Source organism: Lepidochelys olivacea (genome assembly GCF_965140295.1).
Source record: "Lepidochelys olivacea isolate rLepOli2 genome assembly, chromosome: 7".
Classification (NCBI taxonomy): Eukaryota; Metazoa; Chordata; order Testudines; family Cheloniidae; genus Lepidochelys; species Lepidochelys olivacea.
In genome coordinates, this window is record NC_140417.1 from 123,826,176 (window position 1) to 123,853,487 (window position 27,312).

Consider the following 27,312-nt stretch of genomic DNA (forward strand, 5'->3'; position numbering starts at 1 on the left):
GCTTCGGAGTGTCTTGATTTATTTGCAGTGAAAAGATAGGAGTCAAGGAATATAGGGAAACGTGTGATTCTCTGGGCCAGAGATAGGAGAGATCTGTAAGATTTTCTGGTTGCGAGCAGAGGTTGCTTATTGTTTTAGCTATGTGAGGGGGACCCCAAAGACCCACTGGCTTCATCGCTTAAATTGTAAACTCTCTGAGGTAGGGGCCATCTTTTTGTTCTGTTGTACAGCACTTAGCACAATGGGTTCCTGGTCTGGGACCATGACCCTTAGGCCTACAGCAGTGCAAATAATGAATAAGGATGGTGATGGAGGGAGCCCTCTTTGGTCATGACGTTTGGTTATGTTTTAGGGAAGGAGTACTCTGGAAAGAGATGCTTGCTGATGACTGGAAGCAATTCATCCCCAGCCTTTCTCAACCTCTACGCTTCTTCCTTGCTTACTGTAGAGCTACAGTCTACATGCTCTTCTTGTCTAGTCTTTAATTCTTTTGTGATCTGGCATATCCTGGACCAACGTATTCCTCTCTAAAGATATAGGGGAAATGGGAGAATTTCCTTTTGCCCACCCATTTGGAGGCCAGAACTCAGGCCATCTTCTATCAAGGAAAGGATGTGTCTAGTCCTAGGTAATCCTGAGAAATGAGTGGTAAAGCCAGCAGAATGACTGAACAAGCAAGATACCGTGTATGCTGGTGGATAGCAGGTAGGTGGCCTCATCTGGTGGATGAGCAAAGGCTGAGAGATGAACCCCTGCAGATTTTTGTCCATAGCCCGTTGACCAGCTTTAACCTGAAACAATACAATGGTTTGGTAGATGAGCAACCCAGCTCCATGCTCCCCGTGCAGTTGCCCCAGCACTGTTCACACCATCCCTCCTTTTCATCCCCGTTTCTCAGTTGTTCCTTTGCTTCTTCCCTCCCTGTTTGTCCAGCTCAAACAAGTGCTACATGCTGCTCACGGCAAGGTGGAGACATCACATGATGCCACCTATGACTAAACAAAGTGGGAATAACATGAACAGAGAAGAGGTACTTAAGCTGGCTAAGGTGCAAAGTGAATGTGAGCTGTTCCTGCAGCTAACTGAATTAACTGGCCATTTCAGGAGCAGGGAAGGTGATGAATTTCACTGAGCAACTTGTAGGAGCGTGTTCGCAGTGGGAGGAAGTGTGGATCAGGAGTCGTGCAGTTTTCTCCTAACCCCACTGCTGTTTTTGTTTGTTCTATGAAAGGAGGAAACCCTGGGATTATCTGGTGTTTAAAAGGCCTTGGAGTGTCGTGGCCTCTAATCCGAGATGGGGCACTAACTCTCATTGTGACCTTGGGCAAGTCACTTACATTCTTTTGGCCCCATCATTGCAAAAAGTGTTCAAAAGCAGGAAAGTCAGTGAAAAGTAATGCCACATCTGAGCTGAGCTCTCCTGAGTAAACTATGGGGAGAAATACCCAAGTATCTCAGAGAAGGCTGCAGTCTCTTAATGCTAAAAGTGTATTAAAGCTTTCCATTGACAAGACCAAGATGTTCCATGTATCTTGATCCTTTTATCCGGTGCACCCAGCCATGGACATTAGACCTATTAGGTCACCCCCTCTTTGAATGTGTTGTCTCGTCTCATTTAAAATTATTTATGTTGGCCTGCCCCCCAGTACACTGTTTCCTGGTGGCTTTCTGTCTGGGTTAAGGGAGTACACGAGGGAAAAAGGAAACTCTTCGGTAACACCCATAAAGGGAACTGCCACTCAGTCAGTAGTGTATGTGTTTACAAGTGGCTGTTTTAGAAAACTAGAAACCTGCTGCCTGGAGCATAGCCTACTCCTTGCCATCCCATTAATGAGCCCTTTGCTGCTACTGGTAAAGGCTGACTTCAGTAGATTGTTCTCCAAGTAATAATGTACATTTTGCTGCTTTCCCTTAACAGTAGTAATGTGTAGTAGTCCCAGCTGTCCAAAGCTGGGTCAGGTAACATATGCGAAAGGGGAAGTGTTTCTGTTTAACTAATTTAAGAGTCACTCTTTACCTGTCTAAGAGTGCCTATAAAGTATGTGTAGGGTTTGGTTATTTCTAACATACCCCTCACCATGGATTCTCAGTGTTTATAGGGAAGAGAGGAGGGTTATTAATGCTAGTGATTTGTTTTGCTCTCAGTAACTTGGTTTCTTTAACCTGGGGAAAGTGTGGCATATGCCAGCATTGTCCAGGTGCTGCCATCACAAGATGATTCCTCACCAGTCCCAGTTATTTTCAAAGGAATCCTACAGAGACTGATCAAACTTACAGTTAAGGTAGGGGGGAAACTCCCCCTTCGCTTCCATTTCTCCCAGCACAGAAATTTTATTTTGGTGGTTTTACCAACATTTAAAATCCAGATGTGAGACCTATATCAAAGGAAAGGTATACAGTATATACAGATTCCAGACAATTAAACTTTATCAGTCTGTCTGACACATTAAGTATTAGCTTAAAAGAACAGTTTTTCATCTGCTCTCCCTGTTGTGGTTTACTTTTTAGCAGTGTGGGAGAGGAGCTTCTTCTCTATCCAGCATTATTATTGCTGTTCTTTGTGTAGCAGGTGTGCAAGCATGCATGGCTCAGTCTTGCCCTCCCCAGTCCCTGGAGAGATTCAGCACATTACATCGGTGGTGCCTGCAGCTTTCTCTGGTCCCAGAAGAACACAACCTTTTCTCTAAATGTCACTCCTCTGATTTGGAGGTGAAGTCCTTAGCCAGGCACCCCTTAGCCCAACAAAGTATCGTATGTAGTTAGATGGTACCTCTGGGAACTTCTTTCAGAGAAACAGCCGTGTTAGTCTGTATTCGCAAAAAGAAAAGGAGTACTTGTGGCACCTTAGGGACTAACCAATTTATTTGAGCATAAGCTTTCGTGAGCTACAGCTCACTTCATTGGATGCATCCGATGAAGTGAGCTGTAGCTCACGAAAGCTTATGCTCAAATAAATTGGTTAGTCCCTAAGGTGCCACAAGTACTCCTTTTCTTTTTGCCCTCTGGGAACTGTTGCCCACACCGGACCTCAAGAAGCACAGCAGCCTGAGCTTCTCATTCCACTGACTTTCCATCTAAATGTATCTTTTTTTCCTACCGAATTTGCCGCTGTGAAATTAGAAGCCGGATGTGAGCAAGCAGCTAACAACCAAGTACAGGCAAAATTGTTACTTCTTTGGATATCCAGGGGGCTGTTCATTTCAGTTGGTGTTTTTTTTAATTTCCTTCTGGAACTAAAATCCTGGCTCCTTTGTGTGGGGCTTTCTTTTGACTCAGATGTGGTTGGTGGCGATCTGCTCCCGGGTTGTGTTGGGTTTTGAAAATGTTCCAGCGAGCTTTGCAGTGGAGAAACTGTAGTCCAGTACATGGCAAGTAAGCCCATGTATGTACTAAACTAATGGTTAACTTTCCTGGAATCTGTTGTGCGAGATGGAGGCAGACGAAATGGGTAGCTTCTAAACTGAGCTTTTAAAATAAAAGTAAATGGACTGAGGTGTTTAATGACCTAGTGTTGTAGCTTTGAGTTCTATCAAGTCAAATATAGGAAAAACAAGTTCCAGCAAAAGAGGGCATCATGACAAATGGACTGCCCTTCTGGTGTAATTTCAATTCTGTGGCTCATTGGCCCTTGGTTCTTTGTGCTAATCCCTCTTATGTGGGGATGGTCTTACAGTGTGGACGTTCATCCACTGGGAGCTGGACGGAGCCCTGCCTCTTCCAACCCCGCCCTTCAGAAAACCCCATTTTTTGTTTGAAGAAGTAGATTGTTAATTTCTGTCTGAGCCTTACAGGTCCCCATGGGGGGAGAATAGCTCAGTGGTTTGAGCATTGGCCTGCTAAACCCAAGTTGTGAGTTCAGCCCTTGAGGGGGCCATTTGGAATCTGGGGCAAAAATTGAGGATTGAATCATAGAATCATAGAATATCAGGGTTGGAAGGGACCCCTGAAGGTCATCTAGTCCAACCCCCTGCTCGAAGCAGGACCAATTCCCAGTTAAATCATCCCAGCCATGGCTTTGTCAAGCCTGACCTTAAAAACCTCTAAGGAAGGAGATTCTACCACCTCCCTAGGTAGGAGGTCCTGCTTTGAGCAGGGGGTTAGACTAGATGACCTCCTGAGGTCCCTTCCAACCCTGGTATTCTATGATTATATGTTACACCCATGCTCCCAGGTCGATCTTGGGCATCCTCCTTCCAGCTTCTCAAAACAATGTAGTTAAAGAGATTACTGGTAAGTGACTTCAGAACATGTCCATCCTCTGTCCCAGCCCACTAGGGCTAAGCAATCTACCTCTGCAGCCCTTGGTAATTACAGGCCCAAGGAGGAAGACACAAGCCATGGGACTTGGGCCTCGGTGTCCTGCCGCCTCTGCTGTGTGCTGCTGTTAGGTCACCCAAGCAAACCCTTCCCAACTTGACTTTAAAGTACTAGTTCTTATTAGTTTAGGGGTCACATGAGGGGCATCGGGGCACATTCAGATGCTCCAGTACATCAGCATGCACTGAGTGGTATGTGGTTATGGGCAAATGATTTTGCGGCCACAAGGTGGCTTGAAAACCCAACAGTGCTGGAATTGTTCAGCTGACAGTGACTTCTCCAGATATAGAACTGTGAAGAGAGACACATCTCGCTGCTGTAGCTGCACCATTTAATTCCTCTGCCTTTGCCACCCAGCTTCTAAAGTGCACCAGAATATTTGAGCATGACTTGTACTGCTGTTTAATTCAGTTATTTGTCTGGATTCATTAGATTTTTTGTAATTGCTTAAACATGCACATTGGCCATGACTTTCCTTTCAATGTTGTTTGCTACCCTCTCTCTGTTTCCCCCCATCTGCCCCTCAACCTCCCATGTGGTAACACTGCTTTGACTTTCCCCAGTGTCTTTTATCTTATGAGCAAAGTTTGAGCAGTACGCAGAAAGTTAACTGCCTGGAGTCTTTTAAATATAAGTAACACGCACCCAGTAATAAGCTGTCGGTTGTTTTTTTGCTGCCTGCAAAGAAACATAAACACAGCGCTCGTTTCTGGCAGGTTTTTACTGTCAGAGTTTCTCCTATTATATTTATCTTACAATTTGCCAGGGGGTGAAGTTATTAAGTTTTAGCAGCAGCCATCGATCAAGTTCACAAGTTAACACGATAAAGGCTTTGAGCCGCTCCGATCCAGGAAAATGATGATCCTCACTCGGTAATTAACTAAATGAGAAAGTTAAATCTTACTTGAGAGCTGGGAGAGATGGAAGAGAGGTGTTTGTCAGTTTCTCAGTGGAAATTAGAAGCAGTTTTCTGCAATTCCCTAAGCTGCTGCTCTGTCATATTTTACATAAGCACTGGGAAAACGTCTTGTAATTAGTGCTGTCAAGGAGGATTTTTTTTGCTGAAGGATGTTGGAATAATTCATTAGATTATCAAGAAAGGCTTGTGTCCTGAAATGATTAGCACAGTGAAATTTAAACCATTAACGATAACAAGTTTAGAGCTTGCTGCAGTGCAGAGGCACCCGGGGTATGTCTGTGCCTATTTCAATCATTTCTTATAATTAAACATTATGTCCTTTTTTTCCCACTCTCCTTCAGTAGGACCCATCCAAAAATGCTGTTAAGGTGGATCAGCGAGTTTACCAGCACTGGTGGTGCACATAGTTAGTAGTGAAAAGATGCAACTGCAAATAAGCAAGACAAAGTATTTGAGTTTGAGAACCAAAGAACACATGACCCCTGATGCTCTTTCGTGCCCACGTAAGTGACTAAGACACATTAGCGCTGGAATATCATGGAATGCCTTTCCCTCCCCTTTGGCTGTAGAGAAACTCAAGTGAGAAACTTGCAGCATTGTTTTATTTTCTCTGAACCATTTTAGAGCTTCACAGACATGTAGGTGCATTTCTTGTGGCACTAGCTGGGGTTTTTGAGCATCCATGCTTTGCAAGAGACAGGACAGTTCCTACCACAAGAAGCTTATGGTCAGAGTCAATATGTACACAAAAAGAGCTCTAACATGGTTTTCTACAGTGAGTAGGGGACATCTGTGTTACAACCCTTTTCCCAAAAAATAAATAAATTAAAGATTGCTGGTGTGGCTGAAAAAATGGATTCTTGTAATAGTAGCGGAGAGCTGTGCCGGCATTTGGCTTTTCCCATACTGAAGAAGGACCCATAAGCCCCATCTATACAACAAAACAACCTCTGTTACTAAGTTGGTGGGCCAACCATGTTATACCATGGTTATTTTTGTTTTGTTCACACAAATTTAGACTGATCCAACCTTTGTTTATCCATACTAAAATGTTGCCCCTTCTTGTAGACGTAGGCTATTCTTTAGACTCAGGTCCTTCGTTATGTTAGTTCTCTCCTACCTCCTCGTGCATACAAATAGGCTCTGTTAATTGTAGCTACTCAGAAAAATGGCCTTGTAATTGTTGTTTGCAGTGTTACTGTTGCTGTGTTTGTCGCAGAATACGAGAGAGACAAGGTGGGTGCGGTAGTATCTTTTATTGGACCAACTTCTGTTGGTAAAAGAGACAAGCTTTCAAGCTCCACCAAGCTCTTCTTTGGGCTTGACTGTCTGACAGCTTCTTCAGGCCTGAAGAAAAGCTTGTAATTATGGACAGCTTACTAAACCAGTCTGTTCAGTGCCAGGATGTCTGACTAGAATTGATGGAATGCCTTCACTATCTTGGGTATTGTGTTCAGTGCTGGTCACCCCATCTCAAAAATGGTATCACTGAAATAGAATCACAGAATATCAGGGTTGGAAGGGACCTCAGGAGGAAATAGACCTCTGCAAGTATAAAGGTGCCACTCACAGAAGCTACAGGTCCCAGCATGTCACGCTGCTCAGATCAAAATGAAGCACTGAATGGTGGCCCCTATCGTCTGCAGGGTCATGCCTCCACATTCAAACCTGGGAGGGAAGAAGAAAAAGGTGGCGGACTGTGATCTGCTACATTTGGGCGCTTTCCCATGCCATACACAGATGCATCTTCTTTGGGTAACATGCAGTGATTGTTTGCGGTTCCTGTTGTCTGTGGTTATTTTTGATAGTGAGGCAGGTAATACATCTTCATCCCAACAAACAGTAGAAAGCTCTGGGCTGAAAACCTTTTGGGTGGTACATTTGTATGAATATTTAACTTCATTTTATTATCCATATGTCTGATAGCACTGTCTCTTCTGGAGGGGCTTCTTGATTGCAACAGATAAGAGGGCATTTAATGCTCTAGCAAATAGTGACTGTTCTCACTGAAAGGAGGACACAAAAGGCAGAGGGTACAGGTTTAAAAACCATGCTCTATTGAGATAGCCTGCTGTAAGATTGGCTGTGCAGCAAATGAAATGAGAAATGAAATGAGGTCAGGCTTGTAAAATACACCATTTGTCAACTATCTCCAGCATTTCATGGGTTTTTCTATTTTGCAAACAGCTAAACTGCAGTAAAAACAGCCAGAGTCCCTCAAGGCTGATGTTCAATACAGCCCATCCTTAATCTTTGTATGCCATGCCATTGCCAGGAAAAATCCAACCTTTCACGCCATGGAGTTCATTCCCACAGTTGCCTCAGAGATGTCAGCATTCTCTCTATATAAAGAGAGTGTCCAGAAGAAGAGTGTGTGTTTCTCCTCCCTCCAAATATCCCATTTATGGGACACTATTATCCACATGATGAGAGAATATAAAACCATTGTACAAGGATTTTATACTTTGCTGTTAGTTTGCAACTCTGCCACCAGCTATTAGCTATCTTTGATGATCCTTACTGAATGCTCCCAGAAACATTCCCCAGTGTTTGAGGACTCTCAGCTCCATTTTGAGGGGAATGAGAAAGGAAACAAAACAAGTGTTGCAGACCAGTTTGATCGTGATGCAAAGTTGAACAATGATACAATCTGTTATCCTTGTACCGTACTATGGTCTCAGAAAGTCAGAGTTAATTCAAACCATAATACAAAGCCAGAATATACTTTTTGTTAAAATGGCTGCCACTTACCAGGGCAGTTTTGTAAGAAAATCTATCCAGCCATCTCTGTTAGATGAAAAATTAAGTAGATTTTAAAGCATTCTGTCACTTTTGGTAATCCAAGGTGTGGGTAACACAGGTAAGGATTTTAGGTGGACAGGGAGGTGTAATCTGGGGTACAAGCCTGGGAGCTAGAAATTCCTGAGTTCTTGTCCCTGCTTTGGCAGGCACTTTCTATAGCCTTTTAGCAAATCACTTAACATCTTTCCATTGATCCTTCCTCCCAGTAAATAGATTCTATGTATATTCCTCTTAGGTACAAATTACATGTAGAGCGTGTACAGTCTGGTTATTTTCTTTTAGATTGACTAAAATATCATTAATTTTGTTAATACACATTGTGGTATAGCAAGTCAGTGAAACTGAAATACTACATCACAAAATATAACTTATATTTATCATGATAGGTGCAATTTGGTTTTAATTGATAATTCATAATGCAGTAGCAAATGTAGACTAGAGTGTTTTTGTAAAAGAAATGATCTAATAATGTGAACTGTCATTACAGTGCCGTCTGTTATTAAAGCTTTGCTGTGACGTAGGGCTAGACACCACCTTTTAGTAAGACTTACCAGGTTTGCAGATTACTAAAATGAGACTTATCAAGGTTCCATGGTACATGGATATATCTTGACAATGTCCCTTTAAAACTTGTCTTGGTTAAATGTAAGACCATTGTACTTGGTTTTATTTTTTATTTTTTATTTTTTTTAAGTTGGGGCAGTAGAATCCTAAAAATAAACAGACATTCCCTTAGTTTAGTATTTAATAAAAGCTATTTAGTAACCAGCATGGGAAAACATAATTTCCCAGTTGACAGCTAATTTGGCTTGGGATTTGCTCATGGTACAATACGTGTGCTTTTCTTTCAGTTAAATCATTAAAAACAAAACTTCCGTGCATCTTGCTTTTAGGCGATAGAGTGAAGAGTCTGTTTTCTCCTGTCCCTGAGATCCCTTCTTCAAAATCAGACTATGTTGAGACCTTCTGGCAAAATATTAACAGTGACTATAAAGTTTAGTATTTGATTCTTTGCATGAAGTACAGATGAGCACCAGATGTTGGGGTGTTGATTTAACAGATTTTACTGTATACTATGTGTGTTATTAAAATGATCGTTGTGCAGTTTCTTATCCATCTCATGTATTTTCTATTAATTTTAGCAGCAGTCCATTGTAGCCCTGAAGCAAATACTTTAGAAGAGAAACAAAATACAAATGCAGTCTTCTGTGGTGCACTGAAGTAGCTGATAATGGCAAATTAGGAATCTGTCAGCATTTTACTGTGTGTAAAATGTAACTAAAATGTGTTTGTATTAAGCTGCCACTCTTGTTCTCCATCTAACCACAGTCCTTTGTGTACAGCTCCAGCATGAACTGTACTGTCCTCCAAGGTTACCAGTTTCTGGGGCCACTTGCGGACTGACAGCAGCAAGATATGGGATATGCAGACTCAGAATGTTAGCATCCCAAGCTTTATTTCATGTTTTCTTCTTTCCTTTCAAGACAAAACTTGCCAATGGCACTTCCAGCATGATTGTGCCCAAACAAAGGAAGCTGTCTGCAAGCTATGAGAAAGAGAAGGAGCTGTGCGTCAAGTATTTTGAACAGTGGTCCGAGTCCGACCAAGTGGAGTTTGTGGAACATCTCATCTCCCAGATGTGTCATTACCAGCACGGACATATAAACTCGTACCTCAAACCCATGTTACAGAGGGACTTCATCACTGCACTGCCAGGTATTTCCACCCGGTTGGGGGAAGGATCTTCCAGGTTGTCCTTGAAAGAGCTATGGTATTTGGCTTCCTCTGACAGTGGGCGTTCCCTGTGGGAGAGTGTTCTTCAGGGAGAAGTTTTGCGAAGTAGGTAGCAGCAGATTGTGAATGAAAGGCTTTATAGAAGTGCACAGTAGTAGTAACATTTCACTCAATATCCCTACCCTTTTGATTGAAATAAATGGATGATTTTACCAAATGTCTAGGGCATGTGACACAGAAAACAGAGCATCTGATTGTCATTAAGACAGTAACAGTGTCTGAATAACAGAATTTTAAAAAATTGTAACTACCTTTTATCGTCTCTGGTTTTCCCTTGGGATTTTTTCATTCAGAATTTTGACCCCTTTTTATTAATAAAATATTTTCCTGTAGCCACGGATTTGAATATTAATTACCTACAGTGAACAACATGTCAGGATAAAGAGTGGACGTGATAACATATTCATATTTTGTACTTCTACAGTGCTTTTCATCTGAGGACATTGGCCCCAGGTAAATGTTTGGCTATTGTGATGAATGGGGGTCACAGAACTACCTAAGTAGAGGAAAGCACTGAGCAAACAATTCTGTCAGTACCCCTGTGAGGGAGGTACCATTATTTTCCCTGTTTTACAGATGGGGAAACTGAGGCACGGGATAGTAAGTGACTTGCCCAAGGTTGTGCAGCAAGACAGTATCAGAACCAGCTTTAGAATTCTGGCTCTCAGTCCCATTCTCAAACCATTTGATCATACCTCCATAGACGATATTATAATTCAGATGGCTTGGTTCCTGAGTCTCTGATGGAATTAAGTAAAATGTGTTGCCATCTTTGCTGAAGACTCTGAACACTTAGTTGAAGAGAAAATTGCTTGGAAGAATTTCTCACACATATTGTTTATCCTGTGCAGACCTTTGAAGAGCTGCTCAATTCCTACGTGCTCCTTCTTTCCAAACATTTGACTTCTAATGGGATTGTTCCACATGATACTTAAATTCTAGGGCTGAAGAAGGAGAAAACATGTTTGTTTTTTAATTGTGGATCTTATAAAGAATAACGCCATTATGGGAGTGTTGCTAGGAAATTAAATACACAGATTCCTGGGATTTTATAAATTATAACTGCCACATAATCAAATGGCGCTGGTAGACCTTGAAAAAAATCTTTGTTGTGCTAAGTGTGTTATTGTGGTAGTTTTTAGGGGTCTAATGGCAATAATCTCATGTACCAGAGCAGCATTATAACGTGTGGAACTCTTCTGTTACACAGACATAGGGAGCAATTTGAAGAGGCATTTGCCTTTCCATAGTTAAGACTGAAGCACGCTCACTTTCTGTTATAAACCCAATTTTTTTCAGTCCTTTTTCTGCCCAACTTCATCAAAGACAAACGAATCCACCTCATATTTCACCCCTTAATTTCACCCTTGGGGCCTTTTTCTGGAAAGTTTTGGCAAGTAGCAGAAGTCGTTTCAGAAGGGATTTAAAAAATTTTCTTTGGGTGGTTGCAGACATATTTTCCATTCAGGTGTGCGTGTGGCTGCTGCACCCAAGCCAGAGAACTTTGCCTAGTAGTGCCCTGAGGGGCAGCACCCATGCCCTGTGTCTCTTAGCCCCTCCCCAGGCTATTTAAAGGTAGTGTTCCTCCGAACCCCCTCAGTTCCTTCTTGCCACTCCTGAGTAGACTCAGAGCACTTGGTGTGGTATTTTCTTCACACTGTTCCATCTCGGTCTCTCTTGGATTTTGTTGTCCATATAGTAAGTTAGTTTAACAGTATTTATGTTTTTAGTTTATAGGAGTTAGAATAAATATTCACTCACCAGGGTTTAACTGTTGTCCATTGTTTGGGGTGGCTGTTCCCAGCAGTGACCCCCCCATATATGGTACTTGTTGCTCCTGGGAGAAGGACACATTAAGGAAAGGAGCTTCATCTGCAAATCATTCAAGAACAGAGGTGGTGAGGGACTTGCACCTCAAGCAGCACCTTGTGGAGCTGGCCATGAGGCCCGCTTGGCACTGGAGACCTGTGTGGATCGTTCATCCTCTCAGACAACTTTCAGAGTATCAGCTGTGTTAGTCTGTATTCGCAAAAAGAAAAGGAGGACTTGTGGCACCTTAGAGACTAACCAGTTAGTCTCTAAGGTGCCACAAGTCCTCCTTTTCTTTTTTCAGACAACTTTGGAACTAGAGCGAGCCAGTGTTCTGTGACCAGACTCTCATGCCTCCCCCAGGAGGTAGAGAGATCATTCTCCTTCTTCAGGTCCTCCGGACTGCAGAACCACTCCAGAGGTTGGGGAGATTCCACCTTCTCTTCCAGGTGGAGCGAAGACAATCACCATGATTCTTCTGATATGTGGGATGGAGCTGGGCCATCCACTCGCTCTCCGGTACCGAGGCGGCATCCGTTGAGCACTTTACCATTCATGCGATGCCCATTGAGTACATTACCAACAACATTGGCACCAGCTATTTCCATGCCATTGGTATACCAGGCAGCATCAGACTTGCTTTGCCCCTCTGTTCTTGCTCCCCAGTTATTCAGGAGCATTCTGCTGCCAGGAGTACTTCTGTGTGGTCCTCTGTGCCACCTGAATTGACTGCAGACTTGTCTCAGTCAACAGCACTGTCTTCAGTACTGCCAAGACTCAGAGTAGGCACTCGAGGTCAACCTCCTTATGGGTACCGTGAGGCGTGTTACCACAGCTGCTATCTTCGGCACTGATGATGATTGCAGTGCAGACCACATCTATGGCATCGATACCAACCCTGACTGCAGCGCCATCTTGTTTTGCTGCCAAGTGGGAGTACAGTGCCCTTGCCTGTCCTTCAAGGCATCAGCTTCTCTCTCTGCTTTGGTAACGATGCAGCCAGCATATTGGGCTTCGGACAATGCTGGATGTTTGCTTGCTGCACCTGGGGTGGATCCCCCATTGTCTTCAGATGACTTGGGGGTGGGGGGTCATCGAGAGCAAGTTCGGAGGCACCATCTCCCTCATTACCAAGACCTCATTCTCAAAGATTGTTGAGACCTCCTATGGATCACAATCAGTACCAAGATCAGCACTGCTCCTGCAATAGGGACCGCGGGTCTTGGCCCAGTGCCTACTGCCCACCTATGCCGTATCCCTATATTCAGTGTCTGCCTTGGAATCTCTGGACTGTTTCTCAATCTGTGAAGTCCCAATTGTCAGCCCACTCCAGGGCAAGGTCTCCTGGCCATCCCCGGTATTCTCTCTTCAGTCACCTACATTGCTGACTCAGAGGTGGCTTCCTCAACCCAGGTTCAGCCTGAGACACTCATACAGGCTGCCACAGAAGGTTCCACAGGCTCCACTTCCTTCATCTTTATCACCAGCTGGTTCTGCAATACTAGACTCTTCCTCTCCAATGGCTGAGGATTTTAAATCACATCAGGATCTCTTGCAATGAATGGCTTCAGCCTTGGGTATTCAGGCTGAGTTTGTGCAGGAAAATATACACAAGTTGGTGGAAATTCTTCAGTCCTTGGACCCAAGGAGAGTGGCTCTCCCTATAACTTGAAGCGTTGTTAGAACCTGATAAGACTTTGTGGTGTACCCCAGCTTCCTTGCCTCCTATGGCAAAGTGTACTGACAAACGATATTGCATTCCTATGCAGGATTTTGAGTGCTTCTATCCTCATATGGTCCCTAGCTCTCTTGTAACAGCAGCTCATGAGAGATGATGTCAAGGGCGGTACAAGTCCATGCCCAAGGACACAGAGTACTAAGAGATTGGCTCTCTGAATTTATTCGACCTCATCCTTATAAGTGGGCATTGCAAATCGGCAGGCACTGTTATTGAAATATGATTTGGGGAATTGGGAGTCTATAGCCAAACTCACAGACAAGTTGCCTGAACCCTCCATGGAAGAGTTCAGAATGTTTATTGCATAAGGTTGTCTGGCTGCCAAGACATCTTTGCAGTCGGCACCAGACATAACAGATGCAGCTTCCAGAGTTATGGCTTCAGCAATCACGCTGAGAAGGGCCTCATGCGTGCAGCACTCTGGCATAGCTTTGGAGGTCCAGCTGGAGTTGCCAACACTCCAGGATTGTCCTGGAGTCTCCAGGAATTAAAGATTAACCATTAAAGATTATATCATGTGATGAAACTTCCAGGAATATGTCCTGCCAAAATTAGCAACCCTAGGTCCAGCAGAGAACAGAAGACCTAGTTTTCAATGATTGATTTTTTTCTTCTCTGACAAAATGGATGAGACTTTACATTCATTTAAGAACTCAGGAGCAACTCTGCATTCATTGGGGGGCTTTACCCCAGCCATAGAAAGGTGCCAATTTCTGGGTCAGCCATGGCAGCCACAGTACTGTCCGCAGTGGTCCTTCCAGCAGACATCTTACCTATCGAGGCAGCAGGACTACTCCAGGAAGGGGCACAAGTCGCACAGAGGAAGACCTCCTGGGTCTAACTTTAATGAGCCAGCCTGTCCTCCCCCAGCTTTGGGCAAGCAGCCATTTTGACTCGTTGATCGACACCAGTTGTGAACTTCCCACCATTCGGGGACAGGCTTCCTCACTTTCACAGTGCTTGGGAAGTGATAACCTCAGACAAATGGTCCTAAGCGTGTGGGATCAAGTTATGCCATCCAATTTCCACTCCCCCACACTCTGTCCGTTTTCAAGGACCCCCCTCACGAGTCACTGCTCCTACAGCAGGTCCAGACTAAGTGAGCTTTGGGGGCATTAGAGGAAGACCCCCTGCAGCATTGGTGGGCTGGGGTGGGAGGAGAAGGATTCCACTCACAGTATTTCCTGATTCCCAAGTCCAAGGGGGACATGAGACCTGTTCTCAAACTCCAGGGTCTCAACAGGCACATCAAGCACATGAGATTCTGCATAGTTACCTTAGCTGCCATCCTCCCAGATTTGAATCACAACCACCGGTTTGCTGCCCTTGTTCTTCAAAACTCCTATTTCCATGTGGCAATTTTTCCCAAGCCATGTCTTTCCTTACCTGGATGATTGGTTAGTGAGGGGAAAGTCCCCAGATCAATTCCTCAACCATGTCCGGTTCAGACTGGGTCTCCTCGATGGGCTGGGTCTGATAGAAAACAAAGCAAAATCAACTTGAGTACCACCGCAAAAAAATCGAGAGTATTGGGGTTCTACCAGATTCTGTGAATTTGAGGGCATTTCTGCTGAACTGTGATTTCAGACAGTTCATTGTCTGGGACTATCCCTCCAGTCACTCACTTCCATTTGGATTCGTGTGTGTCCGAAGTCGCTAAGTCATATGACCGCACGTACTTGCGTAGTTCAGCATGTGAGGTTGCACCTTTGTCTCTTCAGACCTGGCTCAAGTTGGTATATTGCCCAGATGGTCAGTTGTTGGAGAGCCTAGTGCGAGTGCTGCCCCCTGCCCTGTGGTGAATAGATTGAATCAGTTTTTGTAAAGGTATTCCCTTCACCCGTCCTCTGCTTTTCATAACAGTTATGACGGATGCCTCCACAAATGGGTTGGGGAAGCACATCTGGGGACTTTGAAAATTCGGGGACTGCGAACAGATCAGGAAGCCTCTCTTCGTGTGAAGGTCATAGAGCTTTGAGCCATTTACAGTGTGTACTGGAGATTTCTGGTGCACATCAAAGGCATAGTGGTTCGTATACTCACCAGCACCAGCACAGTGTATTATGTGAACAAACAGGGTGCAGCCCACTCCAACCAGCTTTGTCACAAGGCAGTAAAAAGTTTTGGCAATTTGGCTAAGCTATTTCACATCCCCAGTAGGTGAATGGCCATGTGAATGATGTTCTCCCGATGCAAATCACCTCAGCAGGGGTGTCTTTCAGCATCATGAATGGTCCCTGAAGAATAGGTTGTTGAGGCCCATCTTGAAAAATGGGGCATTTCAGCTGTCGACGTGCTTGCAACGAAAGACAAGAAGTGTAGTCAATTTTGTTCCTGAATGGGCCTCAGTCCAGGCTCCTTCCACCTGAGTGAGGATTGGTGTTCTCGTAGGCCTTCCACCTGATCCCACTCATCCCGCAGGTCATTCTCAAACTGAAGTTGGATCTTGCCAGACTGATTTTCATTGCACTAGTGTGGTCAAGACAGTGTTGGTTTTCCAGTCTCCTCAATCTGTCGGTTTGACTGCCCATCTCTCTCCCTCTTCATCGTGACTTACTGAACCAGCCCCACAGTCAGATTTGGCATCCGGCGCTGAACAACCTGCACCTCACAGCATGGATTCTTCATGGCAAAATTAAGAGGAGGACTGGCGTTCAGAAGCTGTTTGACAAGTGTTACTTCATGGGAAACCCTCTGCTACAGCTTCTTATTTGACAAGTGGCAGCGCTTTTCAGTTTGGTGGCTAGCATGGGGAATTCAGCTCGTGCTGGCCTGCATTCAGGACATCTTGTAGTGCCTGTTATACCTTCAGTCTTCTGGTCTGTCGCTCAGTTCATTGAGGGTTCTCTTATGGCGATCTCAGAGTTTCATCTGCTCATCCAAGGGAGGTCAAGTTTCTCAAACTCCATGGTGGTGAGATTTCTAAGAGGAGTCATTTGTCTCTACCCACCTGTTAAAGAGCCAGTTCCCTTGTGGGACCTCATTATTGTCGAACCCCTAGCAACCTGTTCTCTGTCCCTCCTGTGCCAAAAGACAGCCTTCCTTGTAGCTATAACATCTGCAAGGAGAGTAAGCAAGCTGCAATCCTTAATGGCAGAGCCCCCACACACTCAGTTTGTCAGAGACTAAGTGACCCTATGGCCACATCAAAATTTTTTGTCTAAAGTGGTTTCACTGTTTGCCCTTAACCTCATGATTTACTTACTGGTGTTCTCTCCTAACAATGCACACGCCAACGTGGATGAGCAGAGACCTCACGCATTGGATGTGAGACCGTGCTTGGCATTTTACCTAGAGAGAACTTAGCTTTTTTGGGCCCTTTTTGGGTCATCTTTTCATCTCCTATGCGGATCCAATGAAGGGTCAGGCGGTCTCTGTGCAGACGATTTCCAGGTGGATAACTTCCTGCATTACAAATGCATGTGAAGTAGCTCAGATGGTGCCTCTTCTGAGATTACAGGGTCATACAACGACGATAGCATTCCCCAGAGATGTTTCAATATTGGACACCTGCAGGGCCAATGCCTGGTCTTCTGTACGTACTTTTACAAAGCACTGCGCAATTACCACTGTGTCTAGGTCAGATGCAACCTCGGGGAAGGCAGTCCCGCAGTCGTTTTAGTAGACTCCAAGCTCCATCTCATGTAAGTACTGCTTGTGAGTCACCTGATTGGAATACACATCTGCAACCACTCGAAGAAAAAGCAGTTACTTACCTGTACTGTAGATGTGAGTGCAGATTTATATTTCGTGACCCATCCTCCATCCGCTCTGCATCAGAGTCTGTACTCTTGGTGTGAAGGATCTAAGGGGGTTGGGATGGCACTGATTTTGAGTAGCCAGAGGAGGGGAAGGGCCACAGGGCGTGAGCACCACTCCTATAAGTTGGTGAGCTGGACACACGCACACCTGAGTGGAATGCTTGTCTGCGCTCACATCTCAAAGAACAACAGTTACAGTACAGGTAAATAACTGTTTCTACCTTGTCATTCACTGCTTGTATCCATGAAATAGAGCTACCTTCAAACTTCACTTTTTGTGTGGTACTGAACGGATGGGAGGGGCCTTTCTCTAGTTTGCCGCATGTAGACAGCAGTTATTCCGTGATTTAAATAAGCGCACAGTGGTAAGTGGCATGTGTGTGCATCAATTTGCATGTTTCCAAAGTGTGTGTATCCCAACACATGTGGCCTTAATGACAAGGAATCTCAGAGGGGCATGTAGTTGCAGGCTGTACAGTGCACATGCAGAAATGTCACATGCAGGGCAAGGATTCCAGTAAGGAGAATAGGAGGTGAGAAGCCATATGAGTAGGCAGAAGGTTGTCTGGAATGGAATTGTGTTAATCTGTGGGCAGCTTGCAAGGACTGCGGTGACTCTCCTGATCAGACAATTGTTAAACATTTTTTAAAGCCTAAGGAAATTTTCAGAAAAAAATGTGACTCACCTGGAATTATGAATATGTCACCTCAACTAAAAAGAACCCACAGGAGAGCTTTGTAGCTTTCTCACAAAAGCACATGTTAAAAAGCCTGGAAGTTAAGTTCAAGCTCTACTTTATTGCTCTCATCCCCTTGCCCCCACCACACACACACAAAATACACCCTAAAACCCTGAAAGTTGGCAAATTCTCATTCTGGTTCTCCAGACCACCTACTCTGCCCACATAGTACTGCCTCTTATCCATCAATCAGGCACATTTATTAAACTTGGAGTAAAATTGTTTGATTTTTATCCTGGTGCTGTGGAGGTCAGAGTTAAGGTTGTTTGAGTAACTTTAACTGTGTATTTATTTGTGTACTTTGTTCAGATTTTGAAAAGCGAAGCCTCAACTTTGAACTTCCAGACTGTTTAGAATATGTGTGTGTGGTGTTTTGGGGAGGGAAAATGCATTTTTTGCATCAGGTTTTTGTGTGTGAAGTAAGTGAAAGATTCTTTCAACTTCAGGAAGACAAAGCTTTTCTGCCTAGGACTATGTTGTAAAACCAGTACTGTCCTGAAAGATAATTTGATATGGAAGAATAGACAGCTAATCACATTTCAAGTTAATTTACCATAATTTTTGGTGAAGGAAAATGTCCATTTTAAAGTGGCTTCTCTAAATAAGAAATTCCTTAAAATTTATACTATAAATTAATTGTACCGTTTCTTGGGAACAAATGATAACATTGGATTTGTAACCATGCCACTTGTTAAAATAGGTTCTGCCTCTTCTCCTCGTCCCCAGCGCCCCCCCCCCCCCCATTAGTACTAGAGGCAAGGCAGGGGGGTTGTATGATGGTAGTTTTCTCTGACAATGGTCCGTTATCTCTCTATAAAAATGGTCTAAGATCAGTGATCTGAGTCAACTACTGTGATTGAAATACACCTATCACAGCAATGAAAATAAAAACTAACTAAAGATGGCTCCATTTGGAGACTGAGAGTCAGGGGGAGGTGGACAACTAGAGGGATGATCGGTGAGGATTGATTAGGAATCGGCAAGCAGAACTTCTACAGTGTGGGCCCATTTCTTGCCATCCTTTCTCCTTCCTTCCTCTTTTCCTCATACAGAATTCCTATGGAGCTCAGTATATTCACCTGAAACTACTGGTATCAACTCTAGGGGTGGGCGCACAGTGTCTAAGGTGTCAGTGAAAGCTTCAGGCCGTGGGAAAGCAAACTGACATCACCTTTCCCCACTAGATGAAGTTTGTGACACATAAATAAGGGGTGGCTAGAGGAAACACTCCCCATCCTGCACCTGCTCAACTGATAAACAGAGGACTTCAGCCTTCAGAACTATCAATCCAGCTTCTTTCACAGAGTTTGTAAAGCTATATGTGTAATATCTATGTGTATAAACTGAAACTGTACAATTGGGAACCCTGGTGGGTTAATACTGCAATATAGCACCCAAACTCTGCATCGGTGTAGACACGTTTGGGTCTCTTTCTCCACCACCTGGTACCTTCTGTCGTCATCTGCATGCTCTTTTTTGCACAGTTGTAAATGATACAAGGCGTTGGGCGGTGGAGGATTGGGCCCAAAGCATCATAAAATTGTTTCTCTGCATGTGGCTACGTTTTAAACTGTTGCATTAGGAATAAGGGAAGGAATCAGGAGCCATGCTGTGTTATATCATTTTCATGCATGAGGAGCCAATTTTGAGATCTCTTTTAATTTATCAGTCTGACACAAAAGCTAGAATAGATAGTGTCCTGTGAACTCTGATAAGAATCAGCTGATACATGCTTCACTTTCCATCTGCTTAAGTATGGACATGTGACTCAACCAGTCACAATTCATTTACTGCTTCCTACTTCTGTGCTGCTGACAAATGGGGCTCAGTCTTTGAGGCTGTTGTAATAAGAGTAAGAAAAGAGGTATTTAATCCCACTCCGGATGTTTAGTGGGTTTCGTTAGGGAGAGGAGGGAAGTTGCATGTAATACCAATCTGGCATGCTTGCTCTTTGTTGGGCAGAACTTTGTGCTTGGGGGAGGGCAGACTCCTCCTAACTACAGCTTCTGTGAAGCCTCTGAAATGTGATCTGTGAAGAGCAATAACCCCCTCACTATTGCTGTCTCACTTGTGAATTAGAACAGCAGCCAAGAGAAGCTTTATTAGTGCAACCATGTTATTTTATAGGCATCTTATTCCTCTGAGGCCTCTGTGCAGATTAGGTTTGAGGGGGTGGTAGAGAATTGTAATGGATAAACCCATTCACTTTAAACAACACAGGGTGAACCCCCCACTGTAGTCCAACATTTTATCCTATTATATATCCACTGGGGTGTTAACCAGGCTATTGGTCGAGTGCCCTTTTATTTTTTTGAGTCAATTGTCTTCCATTTGACTGCAGCACTATTGAAACACAAAGCAACCCTTCTGGTATTCACACTGGAAAATGTTTGCAAATGACAGTGTCAGCATACGCTTTCTTCCACCTACTGAAATAAATGATACCAGCAAACCTGCTTCACTCTCTCCTTAGGCTGTCTCTCCTCCATGCATCTGCATATACTTCCCCCCTCCCATGTCTAAAGGTACCACTACCCTTCAGGGTACACACTGGGAATATATATTTTTTTCTTCATTACGTTCAAAAGCTACTACTTTAGCAAAAACAGCTTTTGAGACGTTGGAACATGAGAACAGCTGTAGCAGCAAGATGAGAAATGGTCCTAATATAGAGATATTTTGGGGGCTGCATCGCTGCGTTGGAAATGCCATCCATAGACTATCCCCCTAGTGCTAAAACCCATAGAAATAGATTGGAATGACTTCCTGGATTCTTTATTATTTTTAATGCCTTGTTGTGTTTGATCCAAAACAAGTTGGGAAAACACTGTTTGTTCCTGAACTTAGCAGCAAATACTCTTCTGTGAACTTGGTCCAGCTCTGCATACAGGGGAATGGATGAGCAGTGATAGGAAAGAGACTGCATCTCCATAATAGACAAGGGGAGTTGTTTAAACTGTCTTACGATCTCCCCAATGACTAATGCTCTCTTTTTTTTTTCCCAGCTCGGGGTTTGGATCACATTGCCGAGAACATACTGTCGTACCTGGATGCCAAATCGTTATGTGCTGCTGAGCTGGTGTGTAAGGAATGGTACCGGGTGACATCTGATGGCATGCTGTGGAAGAAACTTATTGAGAGAATGGTCAGGACAGACTCGTTGTGGAGAGGGTTGGCAGAGAGGAGAGGATGGTGAGGGAATTGCAAATTCCGCTTTCTTAGCCATCTAGGCCAGTGGATGGTGTGTGTGTAATGCTACATTCGTAGTCAGCCCCTGTTGTTTCTAGTTTGACATTTGTTTACAGCAAAATTCAGGGATTGGGGAGGTTGGTCGTTTTTGGTTCTACCACCAATTTTTCGCGTGTTTTTCCCTGCCCCTCTCACAGGTGCTCCAGTATCTCAGTAATGAGTGAGAGATAAAACCGCAGAATCTGTTCAGCCTCTCATTCAGTTTCACAGTAAGAAGCTGCATATGCCTAAGAAGGGCAATAAGCTCACCAGCAGTTCAGAGCAGAAAAACATTTTTAGGATTAGGAGCTGGGGCGTGTGGTGTGAATTAGTGTTTCCTCAGCAAACTTTCACTCTACGCTGTATCTGTGCAATCCTCAAACTGGAATCCGAGGGTAGGTACCGTGGAGAGTAGGGGACTCTAGAAATGCAGATAGATTAGTTAATAATCAGCTGGAATAGCCTTCCGAGGGTCTCCCCTGAGTTTGAAGCTGCTCTGTTAACACTTCATTAGAACTTTCCCTCTCTAGGGTAAGCCCTTTAATACATAATTTTCTTTTCCAAGGGTGTCCCCAGGATGTTAGCGGCAAAAAAGCTGGGTATGAATATTTCATAAACAAGATAAAAGTGACAGCTTAGGCATTTTAGTTGCTATTAAAAAGAAAAAAAAGATACAAAGTTGCAAACAAAAATTCTGTTGTGTGTTGAAGTTCATTTTGTTACACTGTTTGTCACAGATTACAAAGACAAGTAAATCATGATTATGAACTGTCCTTAATACTATGCAAATCTGCTTCCAGGAGCATAGTGATTATCAGAAGTGTTCAGTACTCCTTTCCATGACAGTATTAGCTGCGGACACAAGGGGAAATGTTAGAGAAGCCCCATGATTATCTTTCAGAGTAGCAGCCGTGTTAGTCCGATGAAGTGAGCTGTAGCTCACGAAAGCTTATGCTCAAATAAATTTGTTAGTCTCTAAGGTGCCACAAGTCCTCCTTTTCTTTTTCCCATGATTATCTGTATTTCATTCTATATTTAGAGAAATCCCAGTCCTGTATTTCATTCTATATTCAGAATTTTACATTGATGCCCATTGCTGATCGTATGGGTATTTGAAGGTCAGCAGTATACTCCTCCACCCCCATCATTATGCTGCTCCCTCAGGATTGCACTGTGTCCTGTTTAAGTTGGTTGCAGGATGGAATTCCCCAAGCATGTATTCCCAGGGAGAATATCCTCTGATAGGGAGGAGGGGGTTAACCCTAGGAACAGTTGGGTGGGGAAAAGAGGCAGGCAATATCTAATTTAACTTGGGGACCTGCCATATAGCATTTTGTAGCTTGGAATCAGTGCTTTGGATGGCACAGGGAAGTGAATAGATGGACAGTTCAGAATGATAGATGACTGGTGTCATTCGCTTAAAGCTCTTCACTTAGCTCAGTGCATGGACCACTTGATTTCATCACTTGCTTCCTGGTACCTTACAACAGGAGAGCCCAAACTCTGCAGCACAAAGGACCACACTGACAACTTGCCAGGAATGAGTGGGGTCATATGGATTGGCACAAGTATTTATAGAAAATTTACTATAAAAAAACAAACATACCTGGGCACTGTTTGTGTCTGTCTCGATAGTGACCAAAAGACATTCGGTTTTCTAGACATCAAAACCTGCAGCTGATTGAGTTCCTTTTACCCTACAGTCATATATATATAGAGAGAGAAAGTACATGGGTACATGTCCCTCAGGCTCTGTCCTTGGGGCACCCCTGCAGTGTCCGATTGTCCTCAGCTGGGGAGGGGACATGAAATAGTTACTTCTATATCATTCCAAGCACTTCTTTAGCTAAAACGCAATTGGTTCTATTTGAAGACCAACCCAGATGTAACCTAAATGTTCCAGGGTCTGGGTCAAGCATTGTCCCCACCTCCAAAGCATGTGCAGTTTCCAAGAGCCTCCAGGACTCCCCAGGAAGTCTTCAAAACATTGCCCCTGTGATTAACCTTCACTCTTCTAAAAGCACTCCACATGTGCAAATACTGTATCAACTTCTCTCTGCAATGATTAGGACCTGGACCACAATTGCCTGCTTGCATGCATGTGCCTATCTGGTCATGTGCACACATCCTGGAGAGTGAGACCGGAAACACAAACCTTTATTCCAGTGCTGTTAATGGCTGATACTTCTTGTAGTCTGAAAATCTGCAGGCTTCTAAGTATGGAGCTGAAAACTGCTCTGCCCCAAAACATGTGTTTAAACTAATTTCTTAGGGAATTTAAATATATGCCGTTCCCCTTGTGTGTCTTTCAGATGCTTGTTCAGCACTCTATTTTGTTGTCCTTATAAACTAAAAACTTCAGATCATTTTTGTAGCTTCTCTGATGCAGGTTTCATGCTATGTATAGCTGAGGCCCGAGCTGTCAAGGTGTACTGTAGTTTCAAGGTGTACTGTGAGGAAGGGACAGACAAGAAAGGCACATGGGGATCTGGAACAATTAATCATGCTGTAATGGAGTAGTGGAGGGGAGGAGCAGAGAGCTGGCCCAGTGTAAACGCCATGCCTCTGATGCCAGGATTACACTCCGAGGCATTTGTGCCTATCTCCACTTCGCAAGGCATGTTGCCAGGCAAAACAGCAGTTAGTACGCCCATGGTAGGGTTTACTAGCTTCCACACCGTGTTTGGTGACTTCTTAACTTCAGGATGAGGAATTAAAGTTCTTTACACAGCAGGAAGTGATTGCCGTTTACTGAATTTTTTTTGAAGCAAAAATCTAGCTTGGGATATGAGTATTCCAAATCTGTGTTGAAATGAGGAAGGAGCCACTAATGAAATGTTGCTTACCAGAATCTAGCAGCAGCCGTAAAATGTCCATGTGCCAAAGCAGATGTCACTCCTGCTAATGCAGCTTTCAAGCCTTGGGCACGTAACATTTTTGGGGGGCCTGCCTTCCTTAGTTTTCTCCCATTGCTGGCCTTCCCTGCAGACCCTCCCCCACTTCACTGGCAGTTATGAAGGTTTGATCCCCTTCTTTTAAAAGTGACACACACAGTAGCTACAGAAGCCAGGGGACGTATGAACCACTATTACTCACATACTGGGCAATAGTGGCTCATGACCTATATGCATTACACATTTGAAATTCCCTAGGTGTCTGCTAATACCTGTTTTGAATTTGTCACATATCCGAATTTGTCACGTATCCAAATACAACCCAGTCACAGAGCAGGTCAAACAGTGCTTACTGAGCCCACCATGCCTGAATGCTAATCAGTCCCCTGCCCCTACGGTCAGCAATGCATCTAGTAAAGTGCCTTAGAAACCTTTGCCCAACACTGCTGAAAAGTGGACTGTGTTGAATGGGAAATGTTTCTTGTGTTCCAGGGGACAGTATCTATTTAAAAATAAGCCACCTGATGGGACTGCCCCACCCAACTCCTTCTATAGAGCACTTTATCCAAAAATTATACAGGACATAGAGGTAAGAAACAAACGTTTCATTTTGTATGGTTTTTAACTTTCTGATTTGTTAAAATGTCAGCAAAACCCTCACACTGGTTTTGATAAATGTTGCTCATGGCATACATATGTTTTGCCCCAAATTCACGTGTTTTGGAGTTGTCAAATAAAGATCATAGGGCTTAGCGACTCCCTTCCCTGAATGTAATTGCACGAGCTGTCAGATGTATTTAAAGTAGCAGATTCTGGTGAATCTGCACAGCATACACGGTGTCATAGCAGCAGCTGGACAGCATTCAGGCATCTCATGGCTCTTTCTATGAAAAAATAGTGAGGCCTAGTGAGAGGTTGTGGTGAGGTGCCAGAGCTGAGCCAGGGAGACCTGTGCATTGCCGGAGAGGACAGTCCGTGAAATTCAAAGAGAAGGGCATCAAACATGTGGCACCAGTTCTGTGCAAGGTACCAACTCTTGTCTATGCTTGAACTCTTAATTGCAGGAGAGGTGCTCAGCTGCTCTGATCACTGAGGCCATATAACCACCGGCTAGATCTCGATCTTTTTGCTTTTCTTTAGTCACTGAGCGTCCTCTTGTTGAACGCTCCACAGAGTCACAGAAGTTAGAGATGGAAAAAACCTTTTAGGTCAGCTTGTGGATCCCCAACATGGCCCATGCAACAACATTCACCATGCTATACTCTCCAGCACTTTGTCATTATAAATCACTCTAGCCTTAGTTCCCCCACCACCACTTCCCTTGGGAGCACGCTGTATCATCTAATGGGCTGCCTTGTTGGGAAATGTAACAGGACTTTCTCTAATTTGCTTCTCTTTCTTCTCTGCTCCCCGTCCCCAAGACAATAGAATCAAACTGGCGGTGTGGAAGGCACAGTTTACAGAGAATCCACTGCCGGAGTGAAACTAGCAAAGGGGTTTATTGTTTACAGTATGACGATCAGAAGATAGTAAGTGGCCTGCGAGACAACACTATCAAGGTGAGAACTCCCCAAGGTGGCCAAGCTAGGGTGTGTAAAGCAGGCTTCATGAGCAATATTAGATGGGGTGGGATCTGAGTTATCCAGGAAAGAATTTTCTGTAGTATCTGTCTGGTGAATCTTGCCCATATGCTCAGGGTTTAGCTGATCGCCATATTTGGGATCGGGAAGGAATTTTCCTCCAGGGCAGATTGGAAGAGGTCCTGGAGGTTTTTCACCTTCCTCTGTAGCATGGGGCACGGGTCACTTGCTGGAGGATTCTCTGCTCCTTGAAGTCTTTAAACCACGATTTGAGGACTTCAATAGCTCAGACATAGGTGAGAGGTTTATTGCAGGAGTGGGTGGGTGAGATTCTGTGGCCTGCGTTGTGCAGGAGGTCGGACTGAATGATCATAATGGTCTCTTCTGATCTAAATATCTATGAATCTATGAATATTGTGTCCTAATTTCAGTGTGGGAGGAAGCAGTTGGTAAGAGACTTTTTAGAAGGTGCCCTAGCCCAGCAGTTCTAAACAACAGGTCCGTGGACCAGCGCCAGTCCCTGCAATCTCCCTGACACCGTTCAGGAAGGCAGCAAGCTGGTCCCTGGTGTCACAAAGGTTGAGAAACACTGGACTAGCCCAGGCGAGTTTTTCTTTGGCGCACACAAGGTAGCCTTCCCCTTGAAACGTCTGTAAATCTGTCTCACCTGGCAAGAAATGCTCCGCTTCCTTATAGAACGGACTTTGCTAGCAGTGTTGTTGGTCCTCCCGTCATGACGGGCGACCCTGTTCCCTGATGAGAAGCGTAGAGCCTGTATTTATATTAAAACCAGAGATATTAAGAATGTTTGATATTGCACCAAAGCTCCCGTGGAATAACAAAGTGCATTCTGTGCTACTAAGGAAGCTCGATCCGCAAACAGTATGTAATAAAAACCGAAACAGCCAGCCCAGCAACAGACACCATTTATACAGTGATGAACGTCTTACTGACCAGGCTGTTTGCCACCCTAGATCTGGGATAAGAATACATTGGAATGCAAGCGAATTCTGACTGGACACACAGGTTCCGTCTTATGCCTGCAGTATGACGAGCGGGTGATCACTACTGGATCTTCTGATTCAACCGTCAGGTATGTACTTCTGAAACTGAGCTTTGTGCCCTCAGACGGTACGGAAAAGATTTTTTTTTTAATTGTTCTCTGTTCAGCCTTTTCCACGGAGTCGTCCCAGTGAGCTCCTTTCTAGCAAGAAGCCCTACTTGTTTAAAAATCAATTTGCCACTCAAGTGTTGCTGCCTATTACAGGGAAATGGAAAATAAGCAAAGACTGGAGATTTCCAAGCTGTGTTAAGGAGACTTTTGTGAATTTTTACTAAGAATCTGCCCTGGGGTAGAGATTTTTAAAGACCTTGGTTAGGTTTTCAAAGCCATGCAGGGGTTTTAGCCACACCTCTTCCGTTAGATTTAACACAAGATGCCTGGCTAGATTCCCTGTGTGTCTTTATTAAATTTCAACTAAATGGTTTTTTACCACTCTATGACCTTGTTCTCTTCGCTCATCGCCAAACCCATGCTGCAAGGCTGGACAGTTCAAGTTAGAATCTACTCTCCAGATGGGAAGGTCACGGGGCCTGGTTCAGGAGACTAGAGTGGGCAAAATTGTAATGAGATCACTTCACGAAATGAAAATATCTGGAAATACATGTTCAATTGTTGAACTAGAGACTCACCAGCTCACTATTGTGTATAGCAGGAAGCGGGGAGGGAC

General features: G+C 44.1%; 1 protein-coding gene across 13 annotated transcripts in view; it reads left to right on the forward strand.

The window, feature by feature from the left end:
* BTRC (beta-transducin repeat containing E3 ubiquitin protein ligase) overlaps positions 1-27,312 on the forward strand; it is a 171,308-nt gene that overhangs the window by 126,296 nt on the left and 17,700 nt on the right. For all 13 annotated transcript variants that reach the window (XM_084633284.1, XM_084633291.1, XM_084633296.1 and 10 more), the window contains 5 exons: positions 9,523-9,754; positions 20,886-21,072; positions 24,495-24,591; positions 25,424-25,561; positions 26,557-26,675. In XM_084633284.1, the coding sequence (XP_084489410.1) occupies positions 9,523-9,754; positions 20,886-21,072; positions 24,495-24,591; positions 25,424-25,561; positions 26,557-26,675 (773 nt within the window). The remainder of the gene's footprint in view (positions 1-9,522; positions 9,755-20,885; positions 21,073-24,494; positions 24,592-25,423; positions 25,562-26,556; positions 26,676-27,312) is intronic.